Here is a 12,838-nt window from a genome sequence, read left to right on the forward strand (position 1 = left end):
TTTTTCCACATAACAGTACAATCCCCACTAGGTCCTCTGTCATCCTTCTTGGACCTGTACTCTCCCCACCCACCCACCCACCCCAGGGCTTTTTACTTTGGTTCAATACACCAGATCTCACACTTTTACGTCACCTACCAGGCCATCCTATTACAACTTCTTACAATAAACTGTAATTTTAGTATTACTACTCTTTGGAGTGGCAGCCCAATGTCTTACTAAAATTCTCTTCCTACTCAGGGTTCCCCCAGTTCTACCTACGAGAAGTACATGTGGTACGTCAGGTCCTGGCGAGTGGAGCGGGTGTATTTCTCAAAGAAGTAGATGCCAGTGATGGCAAAAATGTAGAAGAAGATGAGCAGCAACATCAAGAGGAAGGTCATGCTCTGGAGGTGATGATCAAAGTCAGGGTTGGGTCAAAGGAAGCTGCTTTCTACCTCTACACCATCCAAGCCTACCCAGTCAACCACCCCACCCCGCCACCTTGCCCCCTCACCAAAGCCTCACATCCAGCCCTCAGCCCACCTAGAGGTCTCTAGCTCTTGTCCCCAACCCTGTCTCATCCAGCATCTCTCACAGGAACTTTACAGCGTTCTTTAACTCACCCAATTAAAACCACATGTGTACCTGCCTCCCCCACTTAGACTGCCAACAATCAAATCACCTTGACGGCTCTGACCAGAGCCAAGATGATGACTCGAATTTGTCGGAATCTTGCAAAGAGTTTCAGAGACCTTAGCACCCTGCAGATCCTCAGCAGCTGGAGCCACACAGTCGTTTGGCTTTTTACCCCCACCACCACCACAATCTCAGGAAGCAGAGACTGTGGGAAACACACACATTGTGAATGAAATGTAGCCCAAAGCAACCCCTTACACACACACACACACACACACACACACACACACACACTTGCCTCCATCTCATTTTTTTTTTATTTATATAAGTAAATCTTGTGTTTTGTTATCTTTATTTGCTGGATAGAGACAGCCAGAAATTAATAGGAAGGGGAAGATAGAGAGGGAGACAGAGAGACATCTGCAGCCCTGCTTCACCACTTGTAAAGCTTTCCCTCTGCAGGTGAGGACTGGGGGGCTTAAAACTGGGGGGCCTGAACATTTTACATGTGCACTCAAGCAGGTGCGCCACCTCTGGGCCCCCTTTAGCTCATTTTCTTCATAGTTCCTGGGACATTATCCCTTGAATAGCATTCTTGAGGCATTGACTCATATTCAACCTTCTTATATAAATTACTTAAACTCTCTACTTCAACTTTATACAGAAGCCAGGTAAAAAAGTGCTTACATCATTGGGTTGTTGTGGGGCTCAGAGAAGAAAGCATATGGAGGGGTCGGGCAGTGGTGCACCTGGTTGAAAGTACATGTTGCAGTGTTCGAGGAATGTAGTTCAAGTCCCTGTCTCCACCTGCAGGGGGGAAGCTTCACATGCAGTGAAGCTGAGTCGCAAATGTTTATCTCCTCTTCCCGCTTGATTTCTCTCTGTCTCTGTTCAATACATAGGGGAAATATATATATATACATATATATATATATATATGCACCACATAGGGAAAACACTCAGAATAGTGTTAAGAAACTGCAGGTGTGTGACCCAGGAGATGGCTCAGTGGATAAAGCACAGGACTCTCATGCATGAGGTCCTGAGTTCAATCCCTGGCAGCACATGCACCAGAGAGATGTCTGGTTCTTTCTCTCTCCCCTATCTTTCTCATTAATAAGAAAAAACTTTTAAAAAATGTGAAAACTTTTTTAAAAAAGAAAGAAATAAAGGGAGGAAGAAAAAGAGAAAGAAAGAAAGAAAGAAAGAAAGAAAGAAAGAAAGAAAGAAAGAAAGGGCAGGTGTTATTGTTGGAATCAATGTTGTGATTAGAATCTGCCTTGCTCCTACTGCCAACAATTCTAGCAAAGACTGACTTTTAATTATAGGAAAAAAATTACAGTAAGGAACCCAGGTACATTTCCACTTGTTCCTTTGGATGACCTAGTCATCTTATCTTCTCTTGTCATTTTGGTTCACCAGAGCACATTCTGCAGCCTAGGAAATTACTCTTCAAATATCTATCCTTACCAATATAGTGACAATAAAGTCAAAGACATTCCAGGCACTCTTCCAGAAGAGAAAAAAGTCAGATAGCCACATAAGGATGATCTCCAGCATGAAAACAATCAAGATGAACCAAGCTGCCACCTCCAGAGATACAGTCAGTGGCCATAGGTATTCACCTGAGTATTCCATCAGTTCTGTGACAACAGAGCAAAGAATGAATAAAGGCTTAATTAAAGGAATAGGACACTGAATGACAATGATCAGAAACCACTATTAATCACAGTTGCGTCTACCACCATTTCTTTTGAGTTGCCTTTTTTTTCCTCTAGGGTTATTGCTGGGGCTCAGTGCCTGCAATATGAATCCACTGCTCCTAGAGGCTATTTTTTCCTTTCTTGTTGCCCTTGTTGTTTATCATCATTGTTGTTGTTGTTGTTATTGTTGTCATTGCTGTCGTTGTTGGACAGGACAGAGAGAAATGGAGGAGGGGGAGACAGAGAAGGAAAGAGAAAGACAGACACCTGCAGACCTGCTTCACCGCTTGTGAAGCAACCCACCTGCAAGTGGAGAGCCGGGGGCTCAAACCAGGATCCTTATACCAGTCCTTGCACTTTGCGCCATGTGCGTTTAACCCACTGCGCTACCACCCGACCCCTGAGTTGCTTTTCTTAACCCTGCTGTTGCTCCTAGAAGAGAACAGGCTTGTACATGAAAAAGAACTGAACTTGTAGCAGTCCTTTTCCATAAATCTTCTGAGTCTAGCAGAGCATACTTAGGACCATACCCTTGAAATTTCCATCAGGAAGCTTAAATAGTTTTGTTGAACTTGGGCTGCTCTTCATCAAGCTGTTATCTGAGTCCATCATTGCTGGTGATTTCCTTTGGCCACTTTCAACTGCCTCCATTTGCCATGTGGTTTAAAGCTTTTGGTTGACTTATTCTGCTTTGCTTTCTGCTGGGGCCTAAAGAGTCAGAGGCAACCGCAGGCCAGGGGTGGGTGGCACTGTAGGGTGGGGAGGAGCTGCTGAATGAGCCACTTGGGAGCTGAGACTCCAATAGGAAGGATGTCTGCAGTGGCAGGAACCTGGCAAGATGCCGTGGAACTGAGTGTGGAATATGGGTCTTTTCCTCGGTCATGAAAGTCTCCCTGCCCTTGATTTTGTTTTCTTGTCTTTTTGATAGTTTATTTATTTTTTGGGTAGAGGCAGAGAGGAATTGAGGGAGGGGGGCACAGAGACACCTGCAGCCCTGCTTCACAGCTCATAAAGCTCCCCCTCCCACCACAGGTGGGGACCAGGAGCTTGAACCCAGATCCTTACATCTCCCTGCCCCCATTCGTTTGTTAGTTTATCAGAGCTCCAAGCTCATTTCTGTGATTTTTTTCCAGGTATGCTGTAGTTTTTGTTGTGGTGGTGGCAGCAAGAGAAACAAGAACGACAAATCCTCCACCATATTGGCCAGAAGTGAACATTTTATTTTTTATTTTTATTTTAAATATTTATTTATCTATTTATTTTCCCTCTTGTTGCTCTTGGTTTTTTTTTTTTTAATTGTTGTTATAGTTCTTGTTGTTATTGATGTCGTTGTTGTTGAGTAGAAATGGAGAGAATGCAGAGAGAAATGGAGAGAGGAGGGGAAGACAGAGAGGGAGAGAAAGACAGACACCTGCAGACCTGCTTCACCGCCTGTGAAGTGACTCTCCTGCAGGTGGGGAGCCGGGGGCTCGAACCGGGATCCTTATGCTGGTCCTTGCGCTTTGTGCCACGTGCGCTTAACCCGCTGTGCTACCGCCCAACTCCCGTGAACATTTTATTTTATTATTACTTTTAATTTATATTTATTGGATAGAGATAGAAATCGAGAGGGAAGGGAGTTTAGAGAGGCAGAGAAAGACAGAGAGATATCTGCAGAACTACTCCACCACTCGCAAAGCTTTTCCCCTGCAGGTAGGGACTGGGGGGCTTGAACCCAGGTCCTTGCTCACTGTAACATGTGCTCAACCACGTACATCACCACCTGGACCCTATTATTTATTTATTTATTTATTTTAACTAGAGCACTGATCACCTCTGGCTTATGTTGTTGCAGGGGACTGAACCAGGGACTTCAGAGCCTCAGGTGAGAGAGTTTCATTACATAGCCATTATGTTACCTACCTCCACCTGCCAGAGCTATTTTCAGTGTATTATGTTATTGCTGTATCTAGCTTTGGTTCAGTTCTGGCTATGAAGTTGTAAAAGGTCTTTTTAAAAAATATTATTTATTTATTTATTTATTTATTTATTATTGAAAAGAGACAGAGAAATTTAGAGGGGAGGCAGAGATGGAGAGGAAAAGAGACAGAGACACACTTGCAGCCCTGCTTGCTTCACCACTTGTGAAGCTTTTTTCCCTCTGCAAGAACGGAGGTCCCTGTGCACTATAAGGTGTATGCTTAACCAGATGTGTCAGATGCTTAACCATCTGGCCTGTAAAAAGGTTGTGTTTTTTTGTTGTTGTTTGCCTTTCTTACTTTTCCTTAAAATAAACTTCCACTGAGGGTCTGAGAGCTCAATCCAGACACACATTACAATGCTCAAAGACCCAGGTTCAAACCCCTGGTCCCCACCTGCAGGGGAAAAGCTTTGTGAAAGGCAAACCAGTACTACATGTTGGTATGCATGAGACCCCTTCTGTTTCATTTGGTTTAAACCCCCCTGCTTAACACTATTCTATTTACATAACCACTGCATTCTATTTACATAACCACTGTTAACAAGCACCACCCTCCCTCCAGGGCATTGGTGGTTCAGTGATAGGATTCTCACCTGCTCCGCCCCCTCGTCACACTCTGATTTTCACCAGTCACTTTTCTCTCCACCCTCTCTATGTCACATCCTGTTTCCACCCTACTTGGCAAGTATATATAAAGACAGCATTGTGAGTTTTACAGTACTTGAGTTTAGCTTAGCTCGGCTTAGATTGTGCTGCGTCCTGCATGAATAAAGAGATACTGCCTACAGCTCAACCATGAGTCCCCGGTCATCTGTTACCTGCCCGTGAAGCCAGCCCGGCAAAAACAACAGCTACAAGTGTCTCTCTGTCTCTCCCCCTCTGTCTGGCCCTTCTCAATTTCTCTCGGTATCTATTCAATAAATAAAGATAATAGAATTAAGAGAGAGCACTCAGTCACTTTCCCATGCACAAGGACCCAGATTCAAGTCCCTGGCACCATATGAGAGCAACATACATATGGAGAAGTTTCATCAATGGTGAGCAGTGTTGTGGTCTCTCTCTCTCTCTCTCTCTCTCTCTCTCTCTGAAACAGCAGTGGAGTCACATAGGTTTAAAAATAAATAAACCTCCATTGAGTGCCTCCTTTTAAGCTGAAAGACAAAAACCCACAAAACAACAGGAAACATCACCACAATTTGCCATTTGGTATTTCATCATCTGTAAGAGCTTACTAGACACTTTAAATAAGGTGTTTTCATTATGCAATGCCTTTTCTAAACAATTTTTTAATTTTTAAAATTTTTTTTCCACTGGCACGTGTACTAATATTTACTATTTTTCTAAGTTCTTTTAAAAAATTTAAATTATATTTATTGGATAGAGACAGCCAGAAATTGAGAGGGAAGTGGGTGACAGAGAGGAAAAGAGAAAGAGAGACAGCTACAACACTGCTTCACCACTTGCAAAGCTTTCCCCCTGCAGGTGGGGACCAGGGGCTCGAACCTGGGTCCTTGTGCATTGTAATGTGTGCTCAATCAGGTGTGCCACACCCCCCCACCACATATTTACTATTTTTTTAAGTAAAAACATTTTCCAATCTGTTTACAAATTCCTGCAGATTGCTGAAGATGTTCCAAAGGCTTAGGATTGTGAAAGTGCTAATATGGTCTATTTTAATTTCCATTTGTATCAATAAGTACTACATTTTTTAAATACTTATTTATGAGAATGAGAAGGGAGAGGAATTGATTTTTTTCAACATTCTTTCTTTTAAAATACATGTCATATAATTTGACTATTTTTAGAGTCATTTACTCTTTTTGTGTGCTTACTAGGGTTTGTGCAACACTATCAGTACACCTTTTTTTAAAATTATTTCTAATTTCAGAAAGGGAGGGAAAGAGGAGAGATACTACAGCACCATCTCATTGGTCATAAGGCTGCACCTGGTGCTATGCACGGTGTTCCCACATGGTGCAAGGGATTTGAACCTGGGTCTTTGAGTAAAGTATGTATCTATTGGATGAGTTATCTTCTGAGCCCATAGAGAAATTTATTCTTTTTTTTTTTCTTCCACCAAGGTTATCGCTGGGGTGCTATGCTGGCACTGCTCCATTCTTTCCCTTTTTAAAAATATTTATTTATTCCCTTGTGTTGCCCTTGTTTTTTATTGTTGTGATTATTGATGTTGTTATTGTTGGATAGAACAGAGAGAAATAAACAGAGGGGAAGACGGGGAGAGAAAGATAGACACCTGCAGACCTGCTTCACCGCCTGTGAAGCGACTCCCCTGCAGGCAGGGAGCTGGGAGCTTGAACCTGAATCCTTATGCCGGTCCTTGCATTTGGCCCCACCTGCGCTTAACCCGCTGAGCTGCCACCTGACTCCCTCTTTTTTTTTTTCTCTCTCTCTCTTTTATTGGATAGGACAAAGAGAAATTGAGAAAGGAGGGGGAGATAGTGAGAGAAGGGACCAGGCGGTGGTACACCTGGTTGAGTGCACACGTTACAGCACACAAAGACCCAGGTTTAAGCCCCTGCTCCCCACCTGCAGGGGGAAAGCTTCATGAGTGGTGAAGTAGTGCTGCAGGTGTCTCTGTCTCTCTACCTTCCCCACCACTCTCAATTTCTTCCTGTCTCTATTTAATAATAAATAAAAATAGGGAGTTGGGCAGTAGCGCAGCGGGTTAAGCGCAGGTGGCACAAAACACAAGGACTGGCGTAAAGATCCCAGTTCGAGCTCCAGCTCCCCACCTGCAAGGAAGTCGCTTCATAGGCAGTGAAGCAGGTCTGCAGGTGTCTATCTTTCTCTCCCCCTCTCTGTATTCCCCTCCTATTTCCATTTCTCTCTGTCCTATCTAACAATGACAACATCAATAACAACAATAACTACAACAACAATAAAAAAAATAAGGGCAACAAAAGGGAAAATTAAAAAATTTAAAAATAAATAAAAATAAATCTAAAAAAAAAAAAGAGAGCGGTAGAAAGTTAAGACACCTGGTTCGGGAGGTGGTGCAGTGGATAAAGCATTGGACTCTCAAGCTTGAGGTTCTGAGTCCAATCCCTGACAGCACATGTATCCAAGTGATGTCTGTTTTTTTTTCTCCTATCTAATAAATAAATAAATTCTTAAATAAAAAAAAAAAGAAAGAAAGAAAGAAAGAAAGAAAGAAAGAAAGAAAAACTTAAGACACCTGCAGACCCGCTTCACCATTTGTGAAGTGGCTCCCCTGCAGGTGGGGAACAGAGGTCGGGACCCAGGTCCCTGAGCATGGTGATATGTGCACTTAACTAGGTATGCCATCACCTACCCCCCCCCCCCCCCGCACAAAAAAACTTTCATTTTTTAATACTTATTTATTGGATAGAAGGAGGTGATGGGGGGGTAGATAGCATAATGGTTATGTAAAGAGGCTCTTATGCCTGAGGCTCCATAGTCCTAAATTCAGTCCCCTGCAGCTAAGCAGTGCTCTGGTGAAAGAGAGAGGGAGAGGGACATGGGACAGGGACAGGGAGAAGAACAGGGAGAGGGAGAGGAAGTGGAGAGGGAGAGGAAGAGGGAGAAGGAGTGGAGAGGAAGAGGGAGAGGGAGAGGGAGTGGAGAGGGAGAGAGAGGGAGAGGGAGAGAAAGACCTGCAGCTTGGCTTTACCACTTGCTAAGCTCTCCCCCTACAGGTGTGGACCGTGGGCTCAAAACCAGGTCACTGTGCGTTGCAACATGTACTCAACCAAGTGCGCCATCACTGGGCCTGAGTAACTTATTTTTACAAAATTACAAGATAACTAGAGTACAGCTCTACACTATTGCCACCATCAGAGTTCTGTATCACCATTTCCTCTATTGGAAGCTACAGCAGTTCTCCTAGGGTTGCAGATAGGGGTTAGCTAAGATTTCTACAAGCATCTGTCTATATTTGTGTGAATTTGCCCATCTTTTCCATGGTCCCATCTTCTCTTCCTTTTCAAGTCACACATACACCTATTACTACATCCAAACGGCCCTTCCTTTTTCCTCTTCTCTGTCCAATTTGGTCATTTTCCCCTATCGTTTCTCCCCTGCTGGGAGTATGGACCAGAATTATTTGTAGAAGGTAGGAGTTCTGGCTTCAGTAATTGCTCCTCCGCTGGACATGGGCGTTGCCAGGTGGATTCGTACCTTCAGTCTGTGAGAAAGTTATTCCATGTGATTTTGCTGCTTCATCTACTATCTTAGTTCAACCCAACTTTACACACTTACTCACAATTTTTAATTACACTTATACCAACGTATGTAAAATTTAGTGACAGCTAAGTGATGGGTAACTTCCTAATAGGTAGTGATCCTTAATAGCAAATGCTGATTCGGGAGTCGGACGGTAGTGCAGTGGGTTAAGCGCAGATGGTGCAAAGCGCAAGGACAGGCATAAGGATCCGGGTTGGAGCCTCCAGCTCCCCACCTGTGGGGGGGGGTCTCTTCACAGGCGGTGAAGCAGGTCTGCAGGTGTCTATCTTTCTCTCCCCCTCTCTGTCTTCCCCTCCTATCTCCATTTGTCTCTGTCCTATCCAACAACGATGACATCAATAATAACTACAACAACAAAACAAGGGCAATAAAAGATAATAAATAAATAAATATAAAAAAAGAAAATGCTGATTCAAATAAATATTAGATTAACAAAAGAAACATAACTGCTCTATCCATTTCTAGTTTCTTGTGAGGCTCCTATACCTTAACTCAAAGGAGTCTAGACTGTTGCGGGTAGAGAACAGTGGCTAGAGAACTAGACTTCAAAGCATGAGGTCTTGAGTTCAATCCCTAACCATCAAGTGTGTTAGCATTATGCTCCGGTTCTCTCCCTCTCCTCTTTCTCATGTTAGCGAGTTTTAATATACATACCTCCAGACTACTTTTTATTTACTATACTTTCTGATTGTCACTAGATTTTAGCAATTGGACAAATTCTACTCTAGGAGATTCAATATAATTGTCCCCCTATCATAGTTCAAATGGCATTCAAAAAACATAGAATGATCAGTTTAAAGGGGAAAATGACTTCCGCCTATATCCCCTTTCATTCAATGTTCATTCTCACCTAGTTCAACCATCAGGACAATCGTATTCAAAAAGATGAGGAAAATGATGAAGTTTGTGAAGAGAGGACCTGTTTTCTGTTAAGGAACAAATACAGTTCTTTCTTGATTTATATGGCTAAGATAAGAAGTACAAGAAGCAACGAGAATGTTAAGATGGGATTTGGGAAGGAAAAAAAATAAGTTAGCAGGCAAATGATGACACCAGACAGACAATAAAGCTTATCTTTGTAAGACCTGAGATAAAATGAATGGCATGAAAGGATACTATCCAGGACCCATCCAGCCCACAAGGAAAGCGGTGGCCTCTTATTGCAGCGTACTGCCAGTCGGGTCATTAGTCTCTGACCGTATGTAATATGCTCCGTATGACGAGGCTTTATGGAGATGCGCACAAGCTGATGCTGGTCTCCCAACATAAGCTTCATCCTACGAGAAGGATCTACAACAGAGAAATTAAAAAGGGACGCTGGACAAACAGAGAGAAGTCTGTGGAACAGGAAGTACAGGGAGGATTGGGAGCTAGTTGCTGGATCTCCCAGAGCAGAGATTTGCCTTGCAGCTCCATTTCCTAGCACCTACTATGGCGAGGAGGGACAGTTACTGGACTGCTGTACCAACACTGTCCATGTCCAAGGATAAAGGCAGCAGCAGGTTCAGCAGTGCAAGTTTCAAGCGTTTTTTTGGTTGAAACTTACTAGCCTCGAAGTGAGTGACAAGGGAGTCAGGGAGATTGTAAAATAGATAATGCAAAAGATTTTCATGCATGAGGCTCAAAGGTCCCAGATTTAATCTCCAGTACCACCAGGAACCAGAGTTGAGAAGCACTCTGGTATTAAAAAGAAAAAGAAAAAGAAAAAGAAAAAGAAAAAAGGGGAGTCGGGTGGTAGCGCAGCGGGTTAAGTGCACGCGGTACAAAGCACAAGGACCGGCATAAGGATCTGGGTTTGAGCCCTCAGCTCCCCACCTGCAGGGGAGTCGCTTCACAGGTGGTGAAGCAGGTCTGCAGGTGTCTGTCTTTCTCTCCCTCTGTCTTCCTCTCCCCTCTCTATTTCTCTCTGTCCTATCTAACAACAACGACATCAATAACAACAACATAATAACTGCAACAACAATGAAAAAACAAGGGCAACAAAAGGGAAAAATAAATAAAATTCTAAAAAAAAAAAAAGAAAAAAGTTAATTGTAGGTCCAGAAGGTGGCACAGTGGCTAAGGAACTAGACTCTCGAGCATGAAGTCCTGAGTTCAATCCCCGACAGCACATGTACCAGTGTGATGTCTGGCTCTTTCTCTCTCTCCTTCTGTCTTTCTCATTAAGAAAATAAATAAAATCTTTTTTAAAAAGTTAATTAACTATAAGGATGTACTGTTTGCAACCTGGGAGGTAGCACAACAGATTTCTGAGCATGAGGTCCCAAGTTTGATCCCTGAGCATCGAACGAGCCAGAGTCATGCTCTGGTTCTGTCTTTCTCCCTTCCTAATGGGAATTTCAACTTAAAAAAAAAAAAAGTAGCACCAAAACAATGTCTTTCTCTTTCATGGAGGCAACGCTGTTCCATAAGACTGTGTTGTTTCTGGGGTACAACTTCACAGTGCCCCAATCTTTAAATTGTCTATCCTCCAAATTGCCCCTCTGCTTCTTGTTCTGCTTCTTGGAAGGTGTGTATGGAACTCCTAAACGTATCCTAGTGACGAACCAAGGACCTCTTTGATGGTGTGCCGGGGCACGGCTTGGGTCAGGCCTTGCAGATGCTCGATCAGAGAGAAGGTCTCGATGAGGTATGAGCGGATGGCTTCAGCTCGGGGCAGCTGCATATGTCCTGCTCGGCTAGAAACTATCTTAGTGGCCATGTCTGTGAAGAAAAAAAAATTTTTTTTAAAGTAAGAATTAAATGTCAAGGGAGTCGGGCTGTAGCGCAGCGGGTTAAGCGCAGGTGGCGCAAAGCACAAGGACCGGCATAAGGATCCCGGTTCGGATCCCGGTTCAAACCCCGGCTCCCCACCTGCAGGGGAGTCGCTTCACAGGCGGTGAAGCAGGTCTGCAGGTGTCTATCTTTCTCTCCTCCTCTCTGTCTTCCCCTCCTCTCTCCATTTCTCTCTGTCCTATCCAACAACAATGACATCAATAATAACAACAAGGACAACAAAAGGGAATAAATAAATAAAATAAATATTTAAAAAAATTTTTTTTAATTTAAAAAAAAAAAGAATAAAATGTCAATTCATCCTTGGAGTTAAAGCAAGACTTAGAGGCTTTGGGCTGGAGAGAGATAACATAATGGTTATATAAAATGATTCTCAGGCTGGGTGGTGGCGCACCTGGTTGAGCACAAGGACCAGGGTTTGAGCTCCCTGGCCCCCACCTGCAGGGGGAAAGTTTTGCGAGGGGTGAAGCAGGGCTGCAGGTGTCTCTGTGTCTTCCCCTTCCCTCTCATTTTCTGGCTGTCTCTATGCAGTAAATAAAGATAGAAAGAAAGAAAGGAAGAAAGAAAGGAAGAAAGAAAGAAAGAGAAAAAGAGACTCTCATGTTTAAGGTTCTGAGGTCCCTAGTTCAATCCCCTGCCACACCATAAGCCAGCGCTGATATATATATATATATATATTTAAAAAAAAAAAAGAGAGAGAGGAGGGGGCCCGGGAGGGGGCACACCCGGTAGAGCACATGCTACCATAAGGACCCGGGTTCAAGCCCCACACACCCCAGCTCCCCACCTGCAGGGGGGAGAGTCCCTGAGTGGTGAAGCCGGTTTGCAGGAGTGTCTCTCTCTCCCTAGCTTCCCCTTCCCTCTCAACTTCTATCTCTAACAAAAATAAATATATAATCTAAAAATAATAAGGGGAAAAAAAGATAAATTTAAGTTTTCTTCTCCATCCTATCCGCTTTGACTTGAAAAACAAACAGAAACTACTGAAATTTGAAGGTTGTTTTTTCTTTTCTTTTCTTTTTTATTTTAAACAAAAGGAGCTAAGTGACCAGGCACCTTCCCTTGTGTGACAATGACTTCTGACTAAAAGCGGCAGCCACGACGGCAGGAGGCTCCCGGCTGGACAAAGAGGAAGAGCGGCACCACCTGGGCGGTGGGGTGGCTCTGAAAGAAGCAAGAAAAATATTTAAAAAAATAAAAAATCCAAGTCAGGAGACTAGGACAAGAAGCCACAACCTGACGTCTTTTTGAGAAGTGTCCCGTCCCCCGCGTGTCCGCCCTCAACGCTCCTGCCGCCGCCGGTTCCTCCGCGCCCCTCCGCCTCAGGGACAGAGCGAAGGCCCGGCTCGCGGGCGCCCTCCGGCCGGACTCCCCTCAGCGGCCCCGAGCCGCCGCTCGCCCCGCCCACTCTCCCGCCCCTCGCCGCTCGCCCCGCCCACTCGCCCCTCGCCCGGTCGGTCGCCCCTCGCCCCGCCCACTCTCCCGCCGATCGCTCCGCCCACTCCCCCCCCCCGTCACTCGCTCCGCCCACTCGCCACTCGCCACACCCACTTTCCCG

The 12,838-nt window shown here is 44.3% G+C and overlaps 1 protein-coding gene across 1 annotated transcript in view; it reads right to left on the reverse strand.

The window, feature by feature from the left end:
* Window positions 1-12,782, reverse strand: part of CATSPER2 (cation channel sperm associated 2) — a 25,240-nt gene extending 12,458 nt beyond the window's left edge. The window contains exons 1-7 of the mRNA XM_060174534.1: window positions 12,517-12,782; window positions 11,053-11,208; window positions 9,622-9,795; window positions 9,356-9,424; window positions 2,089-2,261; window positions 665-823; window positions 262-386 (exon numbers count right to left, since the gene is read on the reverse strand). Of these exons, the coding sequence (XP_060030517.1) occupies window positions 262-386; window positions 665-823; window positions 2,089-2,261; window positions 9,356-9,424; window positions 9,622-9,795; window positions 11,053-11,206 (854 nt within the window). The 5' untranslated portion in view covers window positions 11,207-11,208; window positions 12,517-12,782. The remainder of the gene's footprint in view (window positions 1-261; window positions 387-664; window positions 824-2,088; window positions 2,262-9,355; window positions 9,425-9,621; window positions 9,796-11,052; window positions 11,209-12,516) is intronic.
* Between the last annotated feature and the right edge of the window lie 56 nt (window positions 12,783-12,838).

Source organism: Erinaceus europaeus, chromosome 16, assembly GCF_950295315.1.
Source record: "Erinaceus europaeus chromosome 16, mEriEur2.1, whole genome shotgun sequence".
Classification (NCBI taxonomy): Eukaryota; Metazoa; Chordata; class Mammalia; order Eulipotyphla; family Erinaceidae; genus Erinaceus; species Erinaceus europaeus.